The sequence below is a fragment of the Ursus americanus genome, chromosome 12 (genome assembly GCF_024610735.1).
Source record: "Ursus americanus isolate L20-20 chromosome 12, mUrsAme1.1.p, whole genome shotgun sequence".
In the NCBI taxonomy this organism is placed as follows: domain Eukaryota; kingdom Metazoa; phylum Chordata; class Mammalia; order Carnivora; family Ursidae; genus Ursus; species Ursus americanus.
The window spans coordinates 10,373,864-10,399,096 of record NC_142138.1 but is presented as its reverse complement, the minus strand read 5'-3'; the positions used below and the strand labels follow the sequence as shown (position 1 = coordinate 10,399,096).

At 40.1% G+C, this 25,233-nt stretch overlaps 1 protein-coding gene across 1 annotated transcript in view; it reads right to left on the bottom strand.

The window, feature by feature from the left end:
* Positions 1-21,836, bottom strand: part of ZYG11A (zyg-11 family member A, cell cycle regulator) — a 70,372-nt gene extending 48,536 nt beyond the window's left edge. Inside the window, exons 1-2 of the mRNA XM_045799515.1 lie at positions 21,747-21,836; positions 6,956-7,121 (exon numbers count right to left, since the gene is read on the bottom strand). Of these exons, the coding sequence (XP_045655471.1) occupies positions 6,956-7,121; positions 21,747-21,836 (256 nt within the window). The remainder of the gene's footprint in view (positions 1-6,955; positions 7,122-21,746) is intronic.
* Positions 21,837-25,233: the final 3,397 nt, after the last annotated feature.

The following is a 25,233-nucleotide window of genomic DNA, read 5'->3' as shown; positions in this document are numbered from 1 at the left end:
TCAATAAACACTGACTTTACAAACTGGGTATCTCCAACCTCAACTTGGAAAAATAAATCTTTTTATTTCCTTCTCTTTATCACCTCACCTGCCCTCAGCCTGCAAATAACCTAGAATCTTTCAGAATGACACTCCTCCCTACCAACATCAAACACGGCTCTTATCCCACCCTCACCACTTTCCTTTTAGTTATCCGGCACTTCTTCCTTCTGAGGCAAACCCTACACACCCAGGGCAAACCCTACACTTCCTTCTGAGGCAAACCCTACACACCCAGGCTCATAATTCTCGTCCTTCAGTCACCACCAGGACCTTGTGTCATCAATTTTCAGCTCTTCAATTTTTAATGTTTCCCTCTTCATTGGCTTCTTCCTTCTTGCATACAAGAGGTCCATGCTATCCCTTCCCCACCTGCACACTCATAAAAAATTATCCACCACCTTTTTTCTTTCTTCCCTGTTAAATTTCTTAAGAGTACAGGTGTATCCTATTTAGCATGAATAACAAAAAGGATTCAAAACTATCAATGTAGGCCAAAGATCCAACAAGAGAACAGAAGATTAGAACAACATTATAAACAACTAGATCTCAGGAGTGCCTGGGTGGCTCAGTTGGTGACGTGCCTGACTTCAGCTCAGATCATAATCTTGGGTCCTAGGATGGAGTCCTGCATCTGGCTCCACGCTCAGTGGGGAGTCTGCTTCAGCTTCTTCCTCTCTCTCTCTCTCCCTGGCTTATGCTGTCCCTCTCTTCCTCTCAAATAAATAAAATCTTTTTAAAAACAAACAAACAAACAAACAACTAGATCTCACAGAAATCTTCAGGGGTGCCTGGGTGGCTCAGCTGGTTAAGTATCTGACTTCAGCTCAGGTCGTGATCCCAGAGCGCTGGGATCAAACCCCGCATGGAGCCCCGCATGGAGCCCCACATAGCTCCTTGCTCAATGGGGAGCCCCACATAGCTCCTTGCTCACTGGGGAGCCTGCTTCTCCCTCTGCCTGCTGCTCCCCCTGCTTGTGCGCGTGCGCGCTATCTCTCTCTCTCACTAGCTTTCTCCCTCTGTCAAATAAATAAAATCTTAAAAAAAAAAAAAAAAAAAGAACTCTTCAGAATACCTGGCCCTGTAACAGCAAAATACACATTCTTCTTAAGACCACACGGCATATAGACCATATATTAAGCCACAAAATAAATCCCAATAAACTTAAATGAACTGAAATAAAACATAGTTATGTTCTCCAATCACAATGAAATGAAATTAAAAATTAATAACAAAGAAATCTGGGGAAATCGCAAGTATGTGAAAATTAAACAATGCACTCCTAAAAACCCAATGGGTCAAGGAAGAAATCAAAAGGAAGAAAGAAATCAAAAATAATTTGAGATGAATGCAGAATGAAGACAACACACAAAAACTTATGAGACACAGCTAAAGCAGTGTTGAGGAAAATATAATCACATTATATTAAAAAAAAGAAGATCTCAAATCAATAACCTCAACTTCTTCCTTAGTACACAGGAGAAAAGAAAAGGCAAACTAAACAAAATAGCAGGAGGAAGAAAATAATAAAGATTAGAGTGGAAATTAATGAAATGGAGAATGGAAAAGACAATAAAGAAAAAAAGAACAATGAAATCAAAAGCTGGTTCTCTGAAAAGATCAGCAAAATTGATAAACCTTTAGCTTGACCAAGAAAAAGAGAGAGGACTCAAATTACTAGAATGATAAATGAGAAGGGACAGAACAACTTACATTATAGAAATAAAATATCATAAGGGAATACTAAGAACAACTGTATGCCTATTAATTAAATAATTTAAATTAAATGGACAAGTTCAAAGAATATCACAAATTACCAAAACTACGCAAGAAGAAACAGATTATGCGGGCACCTGGCTGGCTCAGTAAGTAGAGCGTGCGACTCCTGACCTCAGGCTTCTAAATTCAAGTCCCACGCTGGATGTAGCAATTACTTAAAAATAAAATTTTGGGGTACACCTGGGTGGCTCAGTTGGTTAACCATCTGATTATTGCCTTCTGCTCAGGTCATGATCTCGGGGGTCATGAGATCAAGCCCCAAGGTCAGCTCCTCACTCAGCTGGGAGTCTGCTTCTCTCCCTCTCCCTCTGCCCCTCCCCCACCAAAATAATAAATAAATCTGGAAACCAAACTAAACTACAATAAAATCTTAAAAAAAACAAAACAAAACAAAACAGGGGCGCCTGGATGGCTCAGTCACTTAAGTATCTGCCTTCAGCTCAGGTCATGATCCCAGGGTCCTGGGATCAAGTTCCGCATTGGGCTTCTTCCTCAGTAGGGAGCCTGCTTCTCTCTCTGCCTGCTGCTCCCCCTGCTTATGCTAGCGTGCTTCCTCTCTCTCTGACAAATAAATAAAAATAAAATAATTTTTTTTAAAGCAGGGTTCTCTCCCTCTGCCCCTCCCCCTGCGCACAGGTGCTCGCTCTCCCTCCCTCTCTCTCAAATAAATAAATCTTTTTAAAGAAATTTTTTTGAAGATTTTTATTTATTTATTTGGCGGGAACCGATCAGCTACTTCCTGAAGGAAACTCCAATGCCCCATGGAGAGGAGGGGCAGTGGGAGGAGAGAGAAACCCAAGCAGACCACACTGAGCACTGAGCCCAACATGGGACTTGATCTCACAACCCTGAGATCATGACCTGAGCTGAAATCAAGAGTCAGGACACCTAGGCATCCAATAAATAAAATCTTAAAACAAAACAAAAAAACTCCCCACACAGGTAGTACCTGGCTGGCTCATTTGGTACAGCATGCAACTCTTGATCTCGAGGTTATGAGTTCAGTCCCCACACTGGGCCTAGAAATTACTTTAAAAACAAAAACAAAAACCTACCCACACAAACAGGCACAAGGGCTTCACTGGTGAATTCTACCAAACATTTAAAGAATACATAACAATTCTTCACAAACTCTTCCAAAAAAACAGAAGAGGGAACACCTCCCAACTCAGTATTATCCTGATGCCAAACCCAGATAAAGACATCACAAAAGCAGAATATAACAGAACAATATCCTTTAAAGTAAAGGACAAATCTAAAAAAAAAAAAAAGAAAAGAAAGAAAGAAAAGAATAGAAAAAACACAAACACACACACAAAAAAACCCTCATCAAAATAGCAGCAAACCATCTAGCAACATACAAAAGAATTACACACCATGCCCAGGTGGGATTTATTCCAGGAAAGCAAGACTGTATTAATATCCAAAAAGGAATTAACATAATACATTATATTAATAGAATAAAAGACAAAACCCACATAAGCATTCTGACATATGAAGAAAAAGCCAACACTTTTCCTGATGAAAATGTCCAACAACTAAAAGAGAAGGAAACTTCCCCAGCCTGTTAAGGGCAGCTACTAAAACCCCAAAACTATCATACTTAATAGTGAAAGACTAGATTCCTTCCCCCAAGATCAGAAAAAGATAAGCATGTCCATTTCAATACTTCAGTGTTCAATACTATGACATTATGCTGAAGGCTCTAGCTAGAAGGCTCTAGCACCCCACAGCTGGATTCTTTGTAGAAACTGACCAACTGAGAGGGGCACCGAGATGGTTAAGCAGAGGTCTTCGGCTCAGGTCATGATCCCAGGGTCCTGGGATCAAGCCCTGTGTCGGGCTCCCTGTTTGGTGGGGAGCCTGCTTCTCTCTCTGCCACTTACCCTGCTCATGCTCTCTCATGTGCACTCTCTCTCAAATAAGTAAGTAAATTCTAAAAAAAAAAAAAAAAGAAAGAAAGAAAGAAAAGAAATCGACCAACTGGTTCTAAAATTCATATGGAAACAGAAAGGATCCAGAATAGCTAAGACAATCCAAAAAAGAACAAAGTTGCAAGACTCACACTTTCCAATTTCAAAATTTACTACAAACAAACAATAATCAAGACAGAGTCATACAGACATAAGGACAGACATATTGTTCTATGGAACGGAACTGAGAGTAAGAAATAAACCCGTGCCTCTATGGTCATCCAATATATTTTTTTAAAGATTTTATTTTTACGTAATCTCCACACACAATGTGGGTCTTGAACTCGCAACCCCAAGATCAAGAGTCTCATGTTCTTATGACTGAGCCAGCCAGGCACCCCACTGGCACCTTTTAAAAAACCTGGATGACCAGGGGTACCTGGCTGACTCAGTCCATACAGCATGCAACTCTTGATCTCAGGGCTGTGAGTTCAAGCCCCATGTTGAGTGTGGAGCCTACTTAAAAAAAAAATTTTAAATAAAAAAAGGAAAAATAAATAAAAATTAAAAAATTAAAAGGGTGCCAAGACCATTCAATAGTCAAAGAACAGACTTTTTCAACAAATAGTGATGGGACAACCTTCGAGAACATGTTAAAAATGAAGCTGGACTTTTACACCTCACGCCATATAAAAAAATAAACTCAAAATGGACCAAAAACCTTAGAGTGTAAGGGTGAAGAAACCAACACTCTTAGAAGAAAATACAGGTGTAAATACTTAGGACCTTGGATTTGGCAATGGATTTTTAGATAGGATACCAAAAGCATAAGTCATAAAAAAAAAAAACAGAATAACTGGGCTTCATCAGAGTCGAAGGATGCTATCAGCAAAGTGAAAAGAGAATTCACAGAATGGAAGAAAATAACTGCAAGCCAGTAACTGATCAGGGACTCGTACCTAGAATATTTAAAGAAAACAGACATGGAGACATAATGTATAGCATAGGGAATATAGTCAGAAATAGTGTAAAAGCTTTGTATGGTGACAGATGGTAGCTAGATTTACCATGCTGATCATTTTGTAACATATGCAATGAATCACTGTGTTATACACCTAATGATGTCAATTATACTTCAATTAAAAAAAAAACCAAACAATTCTTGGGGTGCCTGAGTGGCTCAGTTGGTTAAGCAACTGACTCCTGATTTTGGCTCAGGTCATGAATGATCACGGAGTCATGGGATGGATCCCCACAATGGGCTCCACACACAGCATGTAATCTGCTTGAGATTCTCTCTCTTCCTCTGCCCCTCCCCCCACTCACACTCTAAATAAATTTTAAAAATCTTAAAAAAAAAAAAAAAGCCCCTCTTACAACTCAATAATAGAGGACAACCTAATTAAGAAATGGGAAGGATACGAACAGACATTTTCTCTAAAGAAGATATACGAATGGCCAAAAGCACATAAAAATATGCTCAACATGATTACTCATTAGGGAAATGCAAATGAAAACCACAATAAATACTTCACACCCACCATGATGGCTATAATCAAAAAGTCAAACAGCAACTTTTGGTGAGGTTGTGGAGAAATTAGAACTCTTGCATGCTGCTGAAGGAACAAAAAATGGTGCAGCCACTTTGGGAAACAATTTGGAAACTACTCAAAAAGTTAAACACAGAGTTGCTGTTTGACCCAGCAATTCTACTCCCAGGTATACACCCAAGAGAAATGAAAACACATGTCCATACAGAAATTTGTACACCAATGTTTATAAGCAGCATTATTCATAATAGCCAAAAAGTAGAAACAACTAAATGTCCATCAGTTGATAAATGAATAAAATGTGGTACAGTCACAAAATGGAATATTACACAGCCATAAGAATGAAGTAGTGACTGATGCTACAACATGGATGAACCTTGACAATAGTATGCTGAGTAAAAAAAGCCAGACATAATATGGTCACATATTGCATGATTTGATTTGTATTAAATGTTTAGAAAAGACAAACTCATAGAGACAGAAAGTAGATGAGTAGTTGTTTAGGGTTGGGGGGACAAGTTAGGAGTTTCTTTTTAAGATGATGAAAATGTTCTAAAATTGATTGTGATGATGGCTGCCCAAATCTGTGATTTAAAAAAAAAAACAACCCACTGAACTGTACACTTTAAATGAGTGAATTATATGGTATGTGAAATACATCTCAATAATTTGTTACAAAAAAAACCTTCTTATTAAGAAAAAACTGTAGGGGCGCCTGGGTGGCTCAGTCAGTTAAGCGTCATGTCTCGGAGTCCTGTGATGGAGTCCCATGTCGGGCTCCCCATCCAGCAGGAAGTCTGCTTGTCCCTCTGCCCCTCCCCTGGCTCATGCTTGCTCACTTGCTCTCTCAAATAAATAAAATCTTAAGAAAAAAGAAAAAACTGTAACATGGTAAATTAAACATAGCCCTTGAAAGCCCAACTACAATGGGAAGTAAAGGAAAAAAATTTTAAGTTTTTTCTTTTTTTTTTAGATTTATTTATTTGACAGAGCAAGTGAGCACAAGACAGAGAGGCAGAGGGAGACGGAAAGAATTTCAAGCAGACTCCTCACCAAGTGCAGAGCCAGACAAGGGGCTTAATCCCACCACCCTGAGATCATGACCTGAGCCGAAATCAAGAATCAGTCACTTAACTGACTGGACCACCCAGGTGCCCCGGAAAACTTTTTTTGAAGTTTCATATTCAAAATGAAAAGAGTAGGAGGGGTACCTGGTTGGCTCAGTCAGAAGAGCATGTGACTCTTGATCTCAGGGTCATCAGTTCGAGCCCCATGTTAGGTGTAGAGATTACTTAAGTAAAACTTAAAAAAAAAAAAAAAAAAAAGAGTAGGAGACAAGACTACAGCAACAGCATTTCAGAAGCTAAAGAGCAGATGGAGGAGTGGGAACTTGATTTAGTTCCCATCTTCGCTCTGCTAAGCCAATAGCAAGGTAAGCCTAGAAGCAAGATGAATTTCCATCAAGGGATCCCAAAAATACTCGGAGATTCAAATCTCCACACAAATAAAATGGGAATAATTTGCATATTTCCCACCCACTTGTTGTGAGGAGCAAAACAGGAATTGTACATGAAAGTGCTTTTCAAATAGTAAAGTGCTGTAAGTGTACAACATAAAGAAGCCTTACTGAAAAAAAAAATAAGTAAAATAAAAATAAAGGAGCTTTATCTTTACCTTGCCATGTCATTACCCCAAGGAATCGATCAGCTACTTCCTGAGGGAAACTCCAATGCTCCGGAAGACACAAGGTTCCGTCAGATCTTTCAGAACACAATTTCTCTAGGTTAGCGATCAGGACGTTCAGGCAGATGTTGACCAAAGAGTAGGGAGATGCCTCCTCCTAGAAAACAAACTTTGTTAGAACACATCTACAAAAATTCACCATCAAAGTGGTCACGCAACATACAACAAACTACTTGATGAGGATATCTGAAGATACATTTTCTTTACCCTAAGAGTGTTTTATATGATTTATATGTAATGAAACCACCTTATTCCAACTGTTAAACTGAATGGAAAATTTTATCTATTACACTTTCTGTTCTATCTTGAAAAAAAGTAAGTTCTCTCAATCCTTCACTCATCACCTGTTCTGTTCCAGCCGCTGAAAATACAGGATGAGCAAAACACAGTTCTAATCCTTTTGGAGCTAAGAGTTTATTGGGGAATAAAACCAAGAAATCTGACAATTTCAATAAAACACAAGGGACAACTCAAGCAGAGATCACATGGTCATTCAGTCAACAAATAGTTATTCAGTGATTATTATGTCCCAGAGGATAAGAAGGCCTGCCTATTATTACTCTCAAGTGTTCACAATGTAAAAGGCTGCTATACCCAGGGTGCTGTAGAAGGATAAGAACCGAAAGAGAGGAGAGACTATAAAGGCATATGGTCCCTTTCTCCTCTAAGAGACACTGGTATTTGTTCATTCAACAAACATTTGAAAGGCATGGCACTGTGTTAGACATGACTGTATTATACATAGGCCAAACTGAGGTTGTACCTTTGTCAAAGGCTTCAACGTGGAATAATTCTTTGACCTCCATGGTCTAAAGTTAAATTACTCCTTTGCAAATACCCTCAACTCCTTGTTCCCTCTCCAGACAAAACTCCATTCCTGGAAGAACTTCATTATCCAGTTTTTTATAGCAACACGCAGCAGCTAATCGTCTACAGAGGGGGGAAAGACTCACATAACATAGTATGTGAGTCCTCAGTAGCTGAGACAGTAGCTCTGTCCACAAGCTCTCTTCCAGAGAGGGTACTCTCCCAACATCAAGCGAGAATTATTCCTTGCCTTCCACTTGTTCCTTAAACACATTTTATGCTGTTAACAGACTCTGACTCACTGCACTGAGAAAAAGGAAGCCATCTCACCATTACACTAAGCTGGAAAACACACGTATCTTTTCTTTATTCTCCTCTTACATGGAGAACATGTACCTCCTTGAAAAGACCAACGCTTACACATGTGCTGACTGGATTTCATCCCTCCTTGCCTTGGTCCCTCCTGTCATTTCTTCATTCATACATACATCTTTCAAACTCTCCTCAAATGGATTATTCTTAACATATAATTTATGCTCTACTATATACCTTAAAAACAAAAAACCTTCTGTTGATTCCCATATTCTCTTCAGTTACTCCTCTTCATAACTACATTTCTCCAGTAAGTTGACATGCTATAGAGTAGTCCCCCCTTATCCGCAGAGGATATGTACTAAGACCCCAATGAATGTCCTGAAACTGCCAACAGTACCAAACCCTATACACACTATTTTTCCCTATACATACATACAATAAAGTTTAATTTATAAATTAGGCACTGTAAGAGATTAACATACTGTATTAAGCCTTATGAATGTGGTCTCTCTCAAAATATCTTACTGTACTATAACCCACCTTTCTTGTGATGATATGAAATGATAAAATGCCTATGTGATGAGACGTCGTTAGGTAAATGACACTAATGACCTTCTGACAATACATCAGGAGAAAGATCACCTGCTTCTGGACCACAGCTGATAGATACATGAAACCACAGAAAGTGAAACCTCAGATAAAGGGGGACTACTGTAATCACTTTCTTCCTATTTGTTTTTTAAATTGAGGTGTAATTTACATCTAGCAAAAAAATTACTTTTTGTTGCATCCTTAGCTCTGTAAGTTTTAACAAATGCAGTCATGTACCACCACCATAATAAAGATAGAAAACAGTTCTATCACCCCAAAATTCCCTACTGTCCCTTTGTAGATATTCCCTCCCACCATCCCCATACAACCAGTTATCTGTGTTCTGTCCCCAGAGTCTGGCCTTTTCCAAAATGTCATATAAATAGAACCATATAGCATGTAGGCCTTTTGAATCTGATTTCTTTCACTTCCCATAATGTATTTGAGATTCAGCCATGTTGTTGTGTTTTTGAAATTAGTTCCTCTTTATTGCTGAGAAGTATTACACTGCATGAATTTTCCACAATTTTATTCACTGGCTTAAGAGCATTTGGATTGGGGCGTGTGGGTGGCTCAGTTGGTTAAGCGTCTGTCTTTGGCTCAGGTCTTGATCCTGGAGTACCAGGATCTCTGGTACTGGGCTCCCTGCTCAGTAGGGAGTCTGCTTCTCCCCGTGCCCCTCACTCAGCTCATGCTCTCTCTCTCAAATAAATAAATAAAATCTTAAAAAAAAAAGAGCATTTGGATTATTTAAAGCTTTAGATAAATATTCATGGAAAGGTTTCCAGGAACGTAGTTTTCATTTGTCTTGGGTAGTTATCTAGGAATGGGATTCCTGGGTCCCAGCGATTCCACACTTTCTACTCATGTATGTATTTAACTTTACATAAGCAACTGATAACCTGTTCTTCCAAAGTGGATCTATCATTTTGCATTCCCAAAAGAATCTAATTTCAGTTGTTCCAAATCCCCATGACGGAATTCATGTTCAAAAAGAAACAGGGAAGCAAAAAAAATTTCCTGAAACAGTCTCAGCAGACTTCTACTTAGGTCTCAAAAGCCTGAATTGGTTCACGTGCCCATGGGAAAATGGAGATTATACTTCATGTGGATAATTTCTATAGATCTATCTTCCCAGTCACTATCTATTTAGTGGTCTTTCGTTCTTCACAGTCTAACTGTATATGGCTCTTTTTTCATGTTTTATTTCATCTTTTATTTCTTTACTTTTAAATATAGTATTTAGGAATTCCATTTTCTGAAGTCTCCTGGAATATAACCCTTTTAGTCACTGATTCTTACTCATGGAGACTCATGCTTTATAAATAAAATTGTGAGTGGATCTTTAGTGGGATTTTATTTGTAGGACTCCTATGAGGCCTGGGTAGAATACATGTCACATCAGAGAGATTCTGCTAAACGCCATTTACCCCAGGGGCATTACCAAGAATCGCTTTGATAATTTCTCAGGGACAGGTTTCCTGAACCAGCAAGAAATGTCATTTAAAACCCTGAATTTGTGTGAAGACAGGACTGTGAGAGCAAATTTTTAGGAGATATGTTTCCACTCAAAATCCAAGCCAAAACTGACAGGATTCCCCATTTTCATTTTCCATAAGCAGATTTTTTTTTTTAGATCACACTTCACTAAAGTAAAGCCAGCCTCTGTTAGCCCATATTAGTTATATTATATATATAGTTATAGTTTACAGTCTGCACTCAAATTCCCTACCTGGTTTTGACAAAAGCCTAGCCTCTAATCCCTGGTTATCAACATTGGTAAATGTCAAAGCTTCAGGGTCTGCTTACAGTTCTGTTTTCCAGTTTCTCTGAATAAGGCAGGAATGATGGAGATTTCTCTTACTTTGAGAGTGTTTATAACATTTTATCCTGAATATTTAGTTTTAAGACTTTCTGACATTATTTGCCATATTAATGAACATGACAGCCCCATTTAAAAAATACCATAAAGACTAAATCCAAATACAAGATACTAAACATTCAAATATAAAAACATAATAAAATGTAAAATATATTTTTGGGGTGCCTGGGTGGCACAGCAGTTAAGCATCTGCCTTCGGCTCAGGGCGTGATCCTGGCGTTATGGGATCGAGCCCCACATCGGGCTCCTCTGCTATGAGCCTGCTTCTTCCTCTCCCACTTCCCCTGCTTGTGTTCCCTCTCTCGCTGGCTGTCTCTATCTGTCAAATAAATAAATAAAATCTTTAAAAAAATGTAAAATATATTTTTATACTTTTATATTTAGCCCATAGCTTAAACTGTATATACCAATATGTTTGGAGTCCCTTATTGTGTCCCTCCCTGATGCTATTTTCCATCCCTTCACCCAGAGGCTATCATTATTTTGAATACTGTTTAGTTCTCCATGTTTGTGAACTTTATGTAAACAGAATTATACTATAGTAGTCTGCTACTGGTTTTGTTTTATAAATCAGTATATGTTTTAGAGAAACATCCTATGCCATTCATTCTTCAAATCACTCTATCGAGTTCCCATCCCCCACCAAGACCAATAATGACTAATGCCTCCACCTCTGTATTATTTGACTACTGATTACATGACTCTAAATATTAATCTATAGGGGCACCTGGTTGGCTCAGTTAGTGGAACATGCAACTCCTGACCTCAGGGTCGTGAGTTTGAGCCCCATGTTGTAGTAGACTTTACTTAAAAATAGACAGATAGGGGGCGCCTGGGTGGCTCAGTCGTTAAGCGTCTGCCTTCAGCTCAGGGCAAGATCCTGGCGTTCTGGGATCGAACCCCACATCAGGCTCCTCCGCTAGAAGCCTGCTTCTTCCTCTCCCACTCCCCCTGCTTGTGTTCCCTCTCTTGCTGGCTGTCTCTATCTCTGTCAAATAAATAAATAAATAAATAAAATCTTTTTAAAAAATAGATAAATATTAGGGGCGTCTGGGTGGCACAGCAGTTGGGCATCTGCCTTCGGCTCAGGGCGTGATCCCGGCGTTATGGGATCAAGCCCCACATCAGGCTCCTCTGCTATGAGCCTGCTTCTTCCTCTCCCACTCCCCCTGCTTGTGTTCCCTCTCTCGCTGGCTGTCTCTATCAAATAAATAAATAAAATCTTTAAAAATAAATAAATAAATAATAAAAATAAAAAATAGATCAATATTAATCTATAAACCCAATGAATTCCAGATTATCTCCAGCTCATATCTCTCATTAAGCTAGTCTTAGGTACCCAGTTGCCTTCCTGACATGTCTACTTAACTGTCACAAATTCTTCAAATTCACCATGTAGAAAACTGAATTTCCCCAGTCTTTTATTGCTCAATAAAATGGCATCACATCTATTTAGCTGCTTAATCTTTACTGATACTTTCTTTTTTTCCCTTGCTTAGGCTTTAATTTTTGATCAACAACAGCAGATATTTACTTACCAGTATCCCCTGTAATTTTATATTAAGAACCTCTTAGGCACCTGCCTTTGGCTCAGATCATGCTCTCAGGGTCCTAGGATTGAGCCCCATGTCAGGCTCTCTGCTCAGCAGGGAGTCTGCTTCTCCCTCTCACTCTCCCTCTGTGCTCACTCTCAAATAAATAAATAAAAACTCAAAAAAAAATTAAAAAGAACCTCTTAAACTATTGCCATGGCTAATAATTTAGAAAATACATTAAAATGCTGGATCAAATAATAACCAAGTTGTCGGGCCATCATGCTGCAGCTATACCTTTGGCATTTCACTTATGTAGGGCATTATAGTTTTGATCTCCCCAATGTGTTGAGAGCACACAGGAAACAAGACCATTTCTTTTAAAAAGCATCATTTGCCAAACCCTTTCTTACAATCAATTCTAACTCTTCCAAGTTAAGAGAATCAAGTAATATAAACTCACATTGCAACCTGGATCAATCTAGTTTTAATCACATCTCCCCTTTCTCTAGAAATTAGTGTGCTAAAAATAGCATGTTTTCAAATAAACTAACATAATGGCTAACTGTATTCCTTCTACTGTTTTGGATGGATATAAACTAACAAGAAAAATTTGCACTCAAAAACACTATTTTTAATTCCCTGAAATATAGTAGAGAATTTTGTTTTTTAAAGATTTTATTTATTTATGTGACAGAGAGACAGCCAGCGAGAGAGGGAACACAGCAGGGGAGTGGGAGAGGAAGAAGCAGGCTCCCAGCGGAGGAGCCCGATGTGGGACTTGATCCTGGAACGCCTGGATCACACCCTGAGCCGAAGGCAGACACCTAACGACTGCGCTACCCAGGCGCCCCAGATAGTAGAGAATTTTTAACAGTGTTTCTACAAGATACACCAATGTAAGATCAATAATTGTCTTTGTGGTTAACTCTATTTATCAGCTGTCATAAAGCATGTACTGGAACTAGTTGCTGTGCTCAACTACCATTTCTTGAAAACCAGAGTATGAGAACAAATTCTGACCCACCAACAGGCCATCAACGACCTTTCACTCAGATATTAAATTTCCCCAACCCTGAAATTAGAATAAAAAGCAACCATGTCTTTATGTGGCTTTTCCCCAGAGCAACAGTACAACTTGGGACACATAGCAGAGGCTCAATGAACATACATTAAAAGAATAAACAATAAAAATAATGTCAAGGTTCAAGAGTTTACAATACATACCAAAAAGTAAGAAGTATTCGCAGACACTTTACTTTTGGCAACAGATCAGGTTGCAAAAAAAGTTACATATCTGGATCTTTATAAAATACTTCATTTCGGGACGCCTGGGTGGCTCAGACTGTTAAGCGGCTGCCTTCCACTCGGGTCATGATCCTGGAGTCCTAGGATCGAGCCCCATGTCAAGCCCTGCATTGGGCTCCCTGCTCAGGGGAAGTCTGCTTTTCCCTCGGCCCTTCACCCCCTGCTCGTGCCCACTCTCTCTCTCTCTCAAATAAATAAATAAAATAAATTATTTCATTACCAATCTGCCTTGTTATATGAATTGCTATCTGGATGACCTTGCATTACTGCATCCTAAAAAGAAAAGTTTGGTGGCTTTTGTTAGAATGTGAATAATTTCCTAATTTATCTATTTTGTAACTTTGATGATACTGGATTTGTTGCTGTTGTTTCCTCCTTTCTGAAGGTACCTCAAGTTCATTTTGGAAGTATGAAGAGGATAAATATAAATAAAAAGTGAAGTACCTGTACTTTCAAATGATTATTTTTAACCACTCCTTTATACAGACATTTTGGGGAATGGAACAGTACTGAAAGAGGATTTCTCAGGATCAATAACATAACTTGATAAAGAGCAGAACATCTAAACAGAACTGGGGAGAACAAGCAGCATCAACCTATCAAAATCCATTGTTCTCTATTTCTTTTGTTTTACATGACAGTGGTTTATATGGAAGGTACCCAGTAAATTCAAATTAATTTAAAACAAAATCCTATCCATATATACATTTTTTAAAGTTGGCTCTACACCCAAAGTGGGGCTTGAACTCATGACCCCAAGATCAAGACTGCTCTACTGACTAAGCCCAGGCACCCCTCCTATCCACATATTCTAGTGTATGTGCTGCCAAAGCGAGCACTTCTATCCATATATTCTAAAATACACAATTTTACAAAGTACTCTTGTGAATTTGGAACATACTCCTTGTAGTATGTGACTACTAGAAGATCACATCCAAAGCCCATGCTATACCAATGGTGAATGTGAAATTCTATTTAAGCGTAAAATAGATTCCATTATTTCTCACTTTAAAGACCTATACTTTCCATTAGTAAGAATAAATCAATTCCCTGTCCAGGATAACTACCAAGTCAAACTCCACTGTCACAAACTTTTTGATTTAGAGTCAGCAGCTGTGTGACACATGAAGTTTTATATTGATATGGATGGATTATCACTAACCTCCACAATTCCCAAAACAGAATTTTAATCTAAGGTTACAGAGGCAATGCACATACACTCTTTGTGCTAAGAGGTCTAGGTCCTTCTACTGACAGAAATTACTGATACTTTCTTGTTCTTAATCAACACCCCACACAAACACATATCCAATACATTAGCAAAATCCTACCACTTTTACCTGTGTCAGGTAGCTTCAATTTGCCACCTACCTCCCACCCAGATTCATCCCCTTAATTTTCTCCACCCTGCTCTGTACTCCTGGAGGTAAAGTGGATCCCACGAATGGATGCCCTTGCCCTGCTATCAGTTTGGTTCTGACAACATGAAATTTTCAAAGATAGGAGGGAGGTGAATGACGTTAGAACATGTATTCATATCCTAGTGTGACTATACAGATTGCCACAAAAAATGGTATGGCTAAAAACAACAGAAATTTATTCTCTCACAGCTCTGGAGGACAGAAGTCCCAAAATCAAGTCCCTGTGAGCAGGGCCATTCTCCTCTGAACACACCAGGGAAAAACTGTTCCTTTATCAGCTTATGGTAGCTCCCGGCTTTCCCTGGCTGAGGGAAACTCTGATCTAGGCCTCCATCTTCCCATGACCTTGCTCCCTGTGTCTCTAGGTCTCAAATCTCCCTCCCTTTTCTCATAAAGATCCCACCAGTCACTGGATTTAGGTGGACCCTAAATCCAGATAATTTCAACAAGATTCTCAACTTAGGAATGCCTGAGTGGCATAGTCAATTGAATGTCCAACTCATGGTTTCAGCTCAGGTTGTGATCTCAGGGTCATGGGATCGAGCTGTGTGGGGCTCCATCCTTGGTGCGGAGTCTGCTTGAGAGTCTCTCTCCCTCTCCCTCTCCCCTCCCGCTTGTGCTCTATCCCTCTTTAGGATAAATAAATCTTAAAAAAAAAAAAAAAATTCTCAACTGCATTTGCAAAGACCCTATCTCCAAATAAGGTCAAATTTACAGGTTCCAGGAGTTAGGACTTGAACACGTTTTGGGGGGCACTACAGATGATTTCCCCAGCTTTCTCTCTTTAAGGTTGCCTTGAGCTGGCTGTGTTCCCCCAATCACTGCTTTAAAGTTAACCCTCTCTCCTTGCTATAGACTGAATGTCTGTGTTCCTCGAAAATTCTTTATGTTGAAATCTTACTCCCAATGTGATGATATTTGGAGGTAGGAGACTTTGGGAAGTGATTAGGTCATGAGTTCTCATGACTGGAATTAGTGCCCTTATAAAGAGGCTCCAGAAGGCTCCCTTCCCCTTTCTGCCATGTAAGAACACAGCAAAGGGGCGCCTGGGTGGCACAGCGGTTAAGCGTCTGCCTTCGGCTCAGGGCGTGATCCCGGCGTTCTGGGATCGAGCCCCACATCAGGCTCCTCTGCTATGAGCCTGCTTCTTCCTCTCCCACTCCCCCTGCTTGTGTTCCCTCTCTCGCTGGCTGTCTCTATCTCTGTCGAATAAATAAATAAAATCTTTAAAAAAAAAAAAAAAAAAGAACACAGCAAAAAGTGTCTATGAAGGAAGAAGTGGGTTCCCAGCAGATACAGACTTGATCTTGGACTTCCTAGCCTCCAAAACTATGAGAAAGAAATTTCTGTTTTTTATAAGTCACCTAGTCTATGGTATTTTTGTTATGGCAGCCTGAAGACTAAGACGCTCCTTCTGGGAAGTCATCTGGGCCTAAGGATGGCAATAGTTACTTAGTGGACATGGAGTAATACATTACCATGCTTTTCCATAATTCACCCTTATTATCTTTGGAAACAGTCCTTTAATTAAATTCTCATTGAATTATCCCTATTCCGAGTGTATCATCTATTTCCTACCGTGCATATGACTGTTAAACCTCCCAAATAAATTTCTAGTTCGTCCCCTTCTTTCTAGCTACACTACCAATTTCTATTTCAAGTTACTACCATATCTTACCTAGAATGCTAAGAAATTACAAATTAATTTCTCTACTTTTGCTCCTAATCCTTTTCTAATCTATCTCTGCCTGCAGTCTAGACTCATCATTTCTAAAATATAAACTGTAGCAAGTAACTCTCCTAATAAACATGTTTTATTTCTTAAGATTTTATTTATTTAGGGCGCCTGGGTGGCTCATCGTTAAGCATCTGCCTTCCGCTCAGGTCATGATCCCAGGGTCCTGGGATGGAGCCCCACATCGGGATCCCTTCTCAGTGGGGAGCCTGCTTCTCCCTCTCCCTCTCCCTGTGTTCTCTCTCTCTCTCTCTCGCTGTGTCTCTGTCAAATAAATTAAACTCTTTAAAAAAATTTTTTTTTTCATTTATTTATTAGAGAAAGAGCATGAGCGAGCAGGGGGAGGAGCAGACGTAAAGGGACAAGCAGACTGCGCTGAGCACAGAGCCTGATGCAGGGCTCAATCTCACAACCCTAAGATCATGACCTGGGCTGAAATCAAGAGTCAGACTGCTTAGCAGATTGAGCCACCCAGCGCCCTCCCCACCCCCCTTTTAAGAACAGTTTTTAAAAAAGAATGATTTTTAAAAATATTTTTAAAAGCAATTTATTTTTATTTTTATTTTTTAATATTTTATTTATTTATTTGACAGAGAGAGACAGCCAGCGAGAGAGGGAACACAAGCAGGGGAGTGGGAGAGGAAGAAGCAGGCTCATAGCGGAGGAGCCCGATGTGGGACTCGATTCCAAAACGCTGGGAGCACGCCCTGAGCCGAAGGCAGACGCTTAACGACTGCGCCACCTAGGCACCCCGTAAAAGCAATTTTTTTTTAAAGTTTAGTGATAACAGAACACTGTTTTACATTTTGCAAATTTCACTAGTGTGTAGCTTAAGAAAATGGAATCTAAGGGATACCTGGGTGGCTCCGTCGGTTAAGCCTCAGCCTTTGGCCCAGGGTCCTGAGATGGAGTCCAGGATCAGGCTCCTTGCTCTGCAGGGAGCCTGCCTCTCCCTCTGCCTACCACACCCGCTGCTCGCAAATAAATGAAATCTTAAAAAAAAAAAAAAGTCAGGGAAGGAAGAAACAAAACAACAAACAACAGGATAAATAGAACACAAATAGCAACATAGTAATCTTAAACCCAACAATTTTGAATAATTACATTTACTCTAATTTAAAAGGCACACACTGTCAGACTGGATAAAAAACACCTTTGTTTATAACAGATGTGCTTTAAACATAAACAACACAGGATTGTTAAACACTAATCATAAGAAAAATGGAGTTAACTAGATTAGTGTCAAAAGAAGCCTTCAGGGCAAGAATATTATGAGAAATCATAAAAATAAAAGGATTACTTCATCAAGAAGACATAATCCCTAAATGTATATGCACTTACTAACAGCTTTAAAATTTATGAAGCAAAAACTGAAAGAATAAAAAGAGAAATCCACAATTATAGGTGGAAAAGAACACTCATCTTCAGCAATTGATAAAAAATAAGTAGCTGGAGGGGTGCCTGGGTGGCACAGTCGTTAAGCATCTGCCTTCGGCTCAGGGCGTGATCCCGGCATTATGGGATCGAGCCCCACATCAGGCTTCTCTGCTGGAAGCCTGCTTCTTCCTCTCCCACTCCCCCTGCTGTGTTCCCTCTCTCGCTGGCTGTCTCTCTCTGTCAAAATAAATAAATAAAATCTTTATAAAAAAAAAAATAAGTAGCTGGAAAATAAGCAGGAATATAGAAATTAATATTATCAACCAACTTGACCTGACATTCACAGAATATTATATCCTTATATATTCCTTAAGTGCACATGAACGTGCACCAAGATAGATCATATCTGAGCCATAAAACAAATCTCAATAAATATAAATGGATTAAAATCACAGAGTATGTTCTCTGACAACAATTATGTTAGAGGTCAATTAAAAAAATGTGAAATATCTCCAACTATTTGGTAATGAAGCAATATATTTCTAAATATCCCATGGCTCAAATAAGATCTCGTAATGGAAATCAGAAAATATTTTGAACAATATATCAGAATTTCCGGTATTAACCAAAGCTGTGTTAAAGGAAATGTATAGCTCTAAATGTTTCTATTATAAACAAGAAAGATATAAAATTAATGACCTAAGTTCCCACCTTAAAAAGATTTAAAAAAGAGAGTAAGTTAAAACCAGAATAAACATAAGAAATTATAAAGATAGGAGCAAAAATAAGAGAAAACAGATGTACAATGGATATAAATCAAAGCCAAAAGTCAGTTCTTCAAAAAGACTAATAATATTACCAAATCCCTAAGTACAAAGACTAAGAGAAAGAAAAAAAAAAAAAAAAAAAAAACAACACCAATACCAGAAACAAAAAACTGAACGTCATGACTGATCCTACAAGCATTAAAAGGATAATAAAGGAACTGTATGAACAATTTTGCCAATAAATTTGATAACTCAGATGAAATACAGAAATTACTAGAATAACGAACTACAAAAACTGACCATCTATTAGACATTACATTCCTAAATGTGTGTGCACTTACTTCTTGACAAACTGACCCTTTTATAAACATGAAATGAAAGTATATGACTAACTCTCCCAAAGAAATTCAAGTCTCAATGGCTTCACTGGTGAGTTAGTTCTATTAAACATCGAAGGAAGGAATAATCTTGGGGTTTTAAGTTCAAGCCCCACATTGGGGGTAGAGTTTACTTAAAAGAAACAAATAGGGGGTGCCTGGGTGGTGATGTCAGTTAAGCATCTCACTGTTGGTTTTGGCTCAGGTCATGATCTCAGGGTTCTGACACTGAGCCCCACAATGGGCTCCATGCTCAGCTCAGAGTCCGCTTAAGGCCCTCTCTCCCTTTGCCCCTCCACCTTGCTCTCTCTGACTCTCTCTCTCAAAATCTTAAAAAAAAAAAAATTAAAAATTAAAAATAAGAAATAATACTCCGCAAACTTAAAAAAATTGAATAGGAAAAAGAATTTGAATAGGTGACATTTCCCAATTCACTTTTTGAGGCCAGCATTATCTCGATACTAAAACTAGATAAAATATTTCTGGAGAGCAATTTTCCTCATAAACACAGACATAAAAATACTTAACAAAATATCAGCAAATAGAATCCTGTGATATATAAAAATATATGACCAGGTGGGGATTATTCCTAGAATGTAAAGTTAAATTCACAACAAAATCCACCACATTAACAGACTAAACAACAAAAATATATACTCTTAAATGCTGAAGCATTTGACAAAATTCAACACACAGTCATAACTTAAAAAATACTCCTGGCAAACTAGGAATAGAAGAAAACTTCCTTAATTTGACAAAAGGCATCTGTGAAAAACCTATAGTCAGTATTATACTTAAAGGTGAAAGATCTAGAACACAAAGATGTCTACTCTCACCACTTCAACATTCTACAAAGGTCCTAGAAAGTGCAATTTAGAAAAAGGAAATAAAGGGGTGCCTGGGTGGCTCAGTCAGTTGTGCTTCTGCCTTCAGCTCAGATTATGATCTCTGGGTCCTGGGATGGAGCCCTTCATCAGGCTCTCCGCTTGATGGGGAGTCTGCTTCTCTCACTTTCCCTCTGTGTTCTCCCCACCCCCTCAAATAAATAAATAAAATCTTAAAAAAAAAAAAGCTGAACTAAAAGGGAATAATAAAGTAAAGCTTTCTTTATTTGCAGATGACATGATTGTGAAGAAAATCTTAAGAAATCTTAAAAAAAAAGGCTAAAGAAAAGTGAATCTAGCAAGGTTGTAGAACACAAGATCAATAACGGGGGGGAAATTGTATTGTTTTTAAAAATATTTACAGTATCAAAAAGGGATCAATTTAACAAAATATGTGAAAGACCTTTATATCAGAAACTACAACACATAGAGGCAACATATACAAATGGATAAGTAGATATCATATGCGAAAATGTATTTGTGCACTGTAATTTTTAAAATTAATAAAATCTTATAAATAAAACGAATGTACACCGTACACTATGTTACCATAGAGAAAATGGGCTGATCACTTTTCTAAGGAAATTTGTTTTAATTCCAGTCAGCGGCAACAAAAACTGTGCTTGAGATACTGTGCTAGTACATGCTTAAAAACCCAGCTTTTCCATTAGCTACAAATTTACAAATTATATAGCAACACTTAAAAGTGAGTCCAGAGAGTACAGGAGCACAGGTCAGATCTTCTTGCAGGGCACAAAAGCCTTCCAACGAGGCATTGTAAGTACAACCTCAATGAATATTTCCTTCCCTCCGTATTTTAGGTTCTCTAGAACCTTCTCTAGATTTTGAGTTCTAAGAGGGTGGCCCTTGGGGCGTTGTAGAATGTGGAGTCTGACTTCAGAACACCTGATGTCAGGTTCAGGTTCTCGAGCAAACCAACTAACTTTCAGAGCTCTCAACTTCTGCACACACACCAGTGAAACGGAGACTACCAATGCTTACAAAAGACGGGAGATAACCAAATGACTCTAAAAACGCGACACTTACACAGTAAGCAGCAAAAACACTCTATGGTTTGCATTTTGGTAAGTTCAGTTTAATAGGAATTCCGTGGGGGAGGGGGAGAACACGTGAACTGAAGGAATGTCAGTCTTGGGGTTCCAGTTTCCCCCGCCGGGCTCAGGAGGGCTTCCAGTTAGAGTTGCCGGGCCCAAGGCCTCGCGTAGTAGGGACTGCTGGGTCACAGCCTCTGTGGGGTACCACGTCCACAACGCACATGGCAGTACGGTCGAGGTTTGGGGCATTTGGCTCCTTTTTGACAGTAATAAGCGCCACCGTCTACTGCCGGCCAAGCCTAGTGCCCTGACCAGAGCTTACGTCCGAACTTATCCCACGCTGCAAAATACGGGCCGCAAAGTCGGCGACTGGAGGAGAGGACTACCCCTCCCCAAGGTCAGCCGGAGAGGGGGGCACTCTCCCGCGCGGCGCCTTCAGACTGCCGCGCGAGGTCAGCGCGCTCTGCCCTGAGGCTGGGACGCCCCGGGCAGAAAACTCCCTTCCAGCATGCACTTCCCCAGCGTCAACCGGAGCCCAGCCGCGGCTCAGCCCTTCAGACTTTACCCCCGCGTCGGCCAAACAAACCAGTAAGTGCCTCCGCACAGTCCCCGACGACTCCTCGACGAGCGCAGCGTCCCGCCGAGGTCCGCGTCCCCGCGCCCGTGCTCACCTGCACCACACAGCAACCCAGCGCATCCTTCTGTGCGTCAGGAGGGACGATGGTCCGGGGCGACAGGCCCGGGTGCAAGAAGTGAACCATGGCGACCCCCGTCGGTGGGGCGTCAGGTCTCCCGGGCGTCGAGCCGGGACCCGGATCCCGCGAGAGGAGGAGTCGACTCCAGCCGACAGACAGCTTGACCGTCGCCGGCTCCCAAGCAGCTCACGCAGCCCTCACGCCGCTCCGTCCGGGCCCCAGGAGTTTTGAAACGCCCGGCGTGACGACGCGCACGCGCCCGCCGCAGCCTCGCCCCCTCCCGCGGAGGCCGGACCGCCGCAGACCCCGCCCCTAGGATGGGCTCTCCCCTTGCCTATTCTCCCCTCCCCCCTCCAGCCGACCACTACCCCACCCTATCAGAGGCCAACCGTCCTCGTTCCGGCGGCTCATACCTGCTGTGCCACTCGCTCAACTCCTACTCACCCCTCTGAGTCCATCTTCCCTCAAACCCACACCTCAGAGATTGACACCGCATTCCTCTCGCCCCTGTAGAGCCTGCCCACAGACCACTTCGATGAAGTTGGGAAATAGAATATTTATATATTTTGTTTTAGTAATCTCTGTACGCATCGTGGGGCTCGAACTCACGACCCAAGATCAAGCGTCGCTTGCTGTACCCACTGAGCCAGCCAGACACCTGTAGAATATATATATACATATATATAATTAATATATAATACATATTTTTAATACTTAAAAATATATGTATTTTAAAGACCTTTCTCCTAAAACTCCGGCACAGGCACCTCTATTTTATCAGCCTTCTCTGTTTCAACTTCTGACATTGGATGAATCAAATACCGAAGCCACTTCTGACCTAGTAAGTCCACAAAATGAACTAGTCTGCTTTCTTCTAACCTACAACGTATCAAGAAGAGCCTTATAACCGGCTCCAAGAAAGAAACCCTCAAAGAGCAGTAAATTCATACACTTTAGCTAATTTAAGAAAAAATATGTCTTGAAAATGGTAGTTCTAAACGAGTATGAGCATTGGATTTGAATCCTGGATTGAAATGCCTGCTCAGCCCTATCTACTAAATTGTAAACCTTGGGCAAGATTCTTAATTTCTCTGAAACTCAACATCCCCATTGGTAAAGTAGGATAAGAATGTGTTAGCATACAGGGTTGATATAAAGGTTAAACAAGATAATTTACATGAAAAACATAATAATGCTTGATACATAGCAAGTCCTTGATAAGTACATTCAAAAGTTAAAGTTATTTTTCAAGTACAAATACTTTGCAAAATGCCTTCCCTTCACATTTATTCTTTTATTTAATCCTCATACTAAAAAAAAAAATTCTTGTCAGTAGGTATCAAAAACAAATGGAGACCAGCCTTGAAAATTCCCTGAACAGAAAAAAAAAGTTTAATTTAGCTTATTGTGCAAAGCTAACTTAACCTGGGTCATTTCTTGTCTATACCTCTGAAAATCATAAGCAAAACTTAAAGTTGGGGCTCCTGGGTGGCTCAGTTGGTTAAGCATCTGTCTTCACCTCAGGTCGTGATCTCAGGGTCCTGGAATCGAGCCCTACATCGGGCTCCTTGCTCAGCGGGGAGTCTGCTTCTCCCTCTCCCTCTGCCACTCCCCCTGCTTGTGATCTCTCTCTCTCAGTCAAATAAATAAATAAAATCTTAGAAAGAAAAAAAAAAAACTGTTTCCCAAGTTTCCTATGTGGTAACCACTGACCCATTCCCTATCATTTAAGAAAACTCTAATATTGTAACCAACCACTGTGAAGAGTATATTAATCACTGCTTTCTCACTATATAAGCCACTTTATAACCCTTGAGACTCTATCCATATTTTGGTTTTGAGTGCTCTTGGTTTGCAAAGTTTTGGTGTGCATAGTAAAATTTTACTAATCACTAATTTGGTGATTCATTAGTTTTACTTCTATTATGTCTGAACTTTGACAACGTATTACCCCCATATCTCTTCTATGCTTTACAGCAAAGCTTCTCCAAAGTATGGTCTTTATTCACTGTCTCCTACCATTTTCTTTCACCCTGGCCACTTCATTAAACAGTTCTTGTCAATTTCCAAGTTGCTAAATTCAGCGGTCACTTTTCATTCTTTGTCTTGACTGTTCAGCAGCATTTGACCCAAGTGATTTCTTCTCCTTTAAAATTCTTGAATTTGGCTTCCAGAACACATCTCTTCCTCCTCCCCCACCCCTACCTCTTTCTTCTTTCTTTCTCTCTTCCTCCTACCTCATTGGCTGCTCCTTCTCATCCTCTTGATTCCAGAGTTCTACATCTTTATGTATGCCAGGACTTGGTACTTGTATTCCTCTCCTCTATCCATTCTCTTTCACTCTTGGGGATTTTATCTAGTTTCATAATTTTAAAAGCAATCTATATGCTGATGTATCCCTATTTTAGTATGTCTACCCTATGCCCACTTTTAAACTTCAGACTCATATTCAGCTATCTATTCAACATATCCACCTGGTTATGTAAACAGCCTTAATGTGTCCAAAAGTAAACTCTTGATATCCTTCCCTAACTTGCTTTTCTTGTCAGTCTTCCCTACTTCAGTAAAAGGCAACTTCTTCATTTCAGTTCCTTATAAAAACTTGGAAATCATTTTTAACCCCTCTTTCATTCTTTTTTTTCCTAATTTTTAAAAAGATTTTATTTATTTGTTTGAGAGAGAGACCACGAGCAGTGGGAAGGGGCAGAGAGGGAGGGAGAAGCAGACGCCGTGCTGAGCAGGAAGCCTGATGTGGGACTCAATCCCAGGACCCTGGGATCATGACCTGAGCTGAAAGCAGACACTTAACCAACTGAGCCACCCAGGTGCCCCCCCTTTTTTTTAAGTAGGTGCTACGCCCAACATGGGGCTTGAGCTCACAACCTCGAGATCAAGGGTCCCATGCTCTCCCAACTGAGCCAGCCGGGTACCCTGTCCTCTTTGATTCTTATATCCCCTATCCTATCTGTTAAGAAATTCTGTTGGTTCTACCTTCAAAATGTATCTAGAGACTGTCTATGTCTTCTCACCTCTTCCCTGGGCCAAATGCCTGTCATTGCCTACTTGGATTTTTACAATATCCTCCTATCTGGTTTCCCAGCTTCCACCGTTGTTCCATTGAAATCTACTCTCAGGGCGCCTGGGGGGCTCAGTTGACTGAGCAACTGTCTTTGGCTCAGGTCATGATCCCAGGGGCCTGGGGTTGAGCCCGGCATTGGGCTCCCTGCTTGGCGGGGAGCTTGCTTCTCCCTCTCCCTCTCCCACTCCCCCTTCTTGTGCTCTCCTGCTCTCTGTCAAATAAATAAAATCTAAAAAAAAAAGAAAGAAATCTATTCTCAACATAGCGGCAGGAGTGATTATTTATTTTTGAAAGAGAACGAGAGAGCACGTGTGTGCATGCATAAGGGAACGTGGGGCAGAGGCAAAGGGAGAGACAGAATCTCAAGCAGACTCTGAGCTGAGC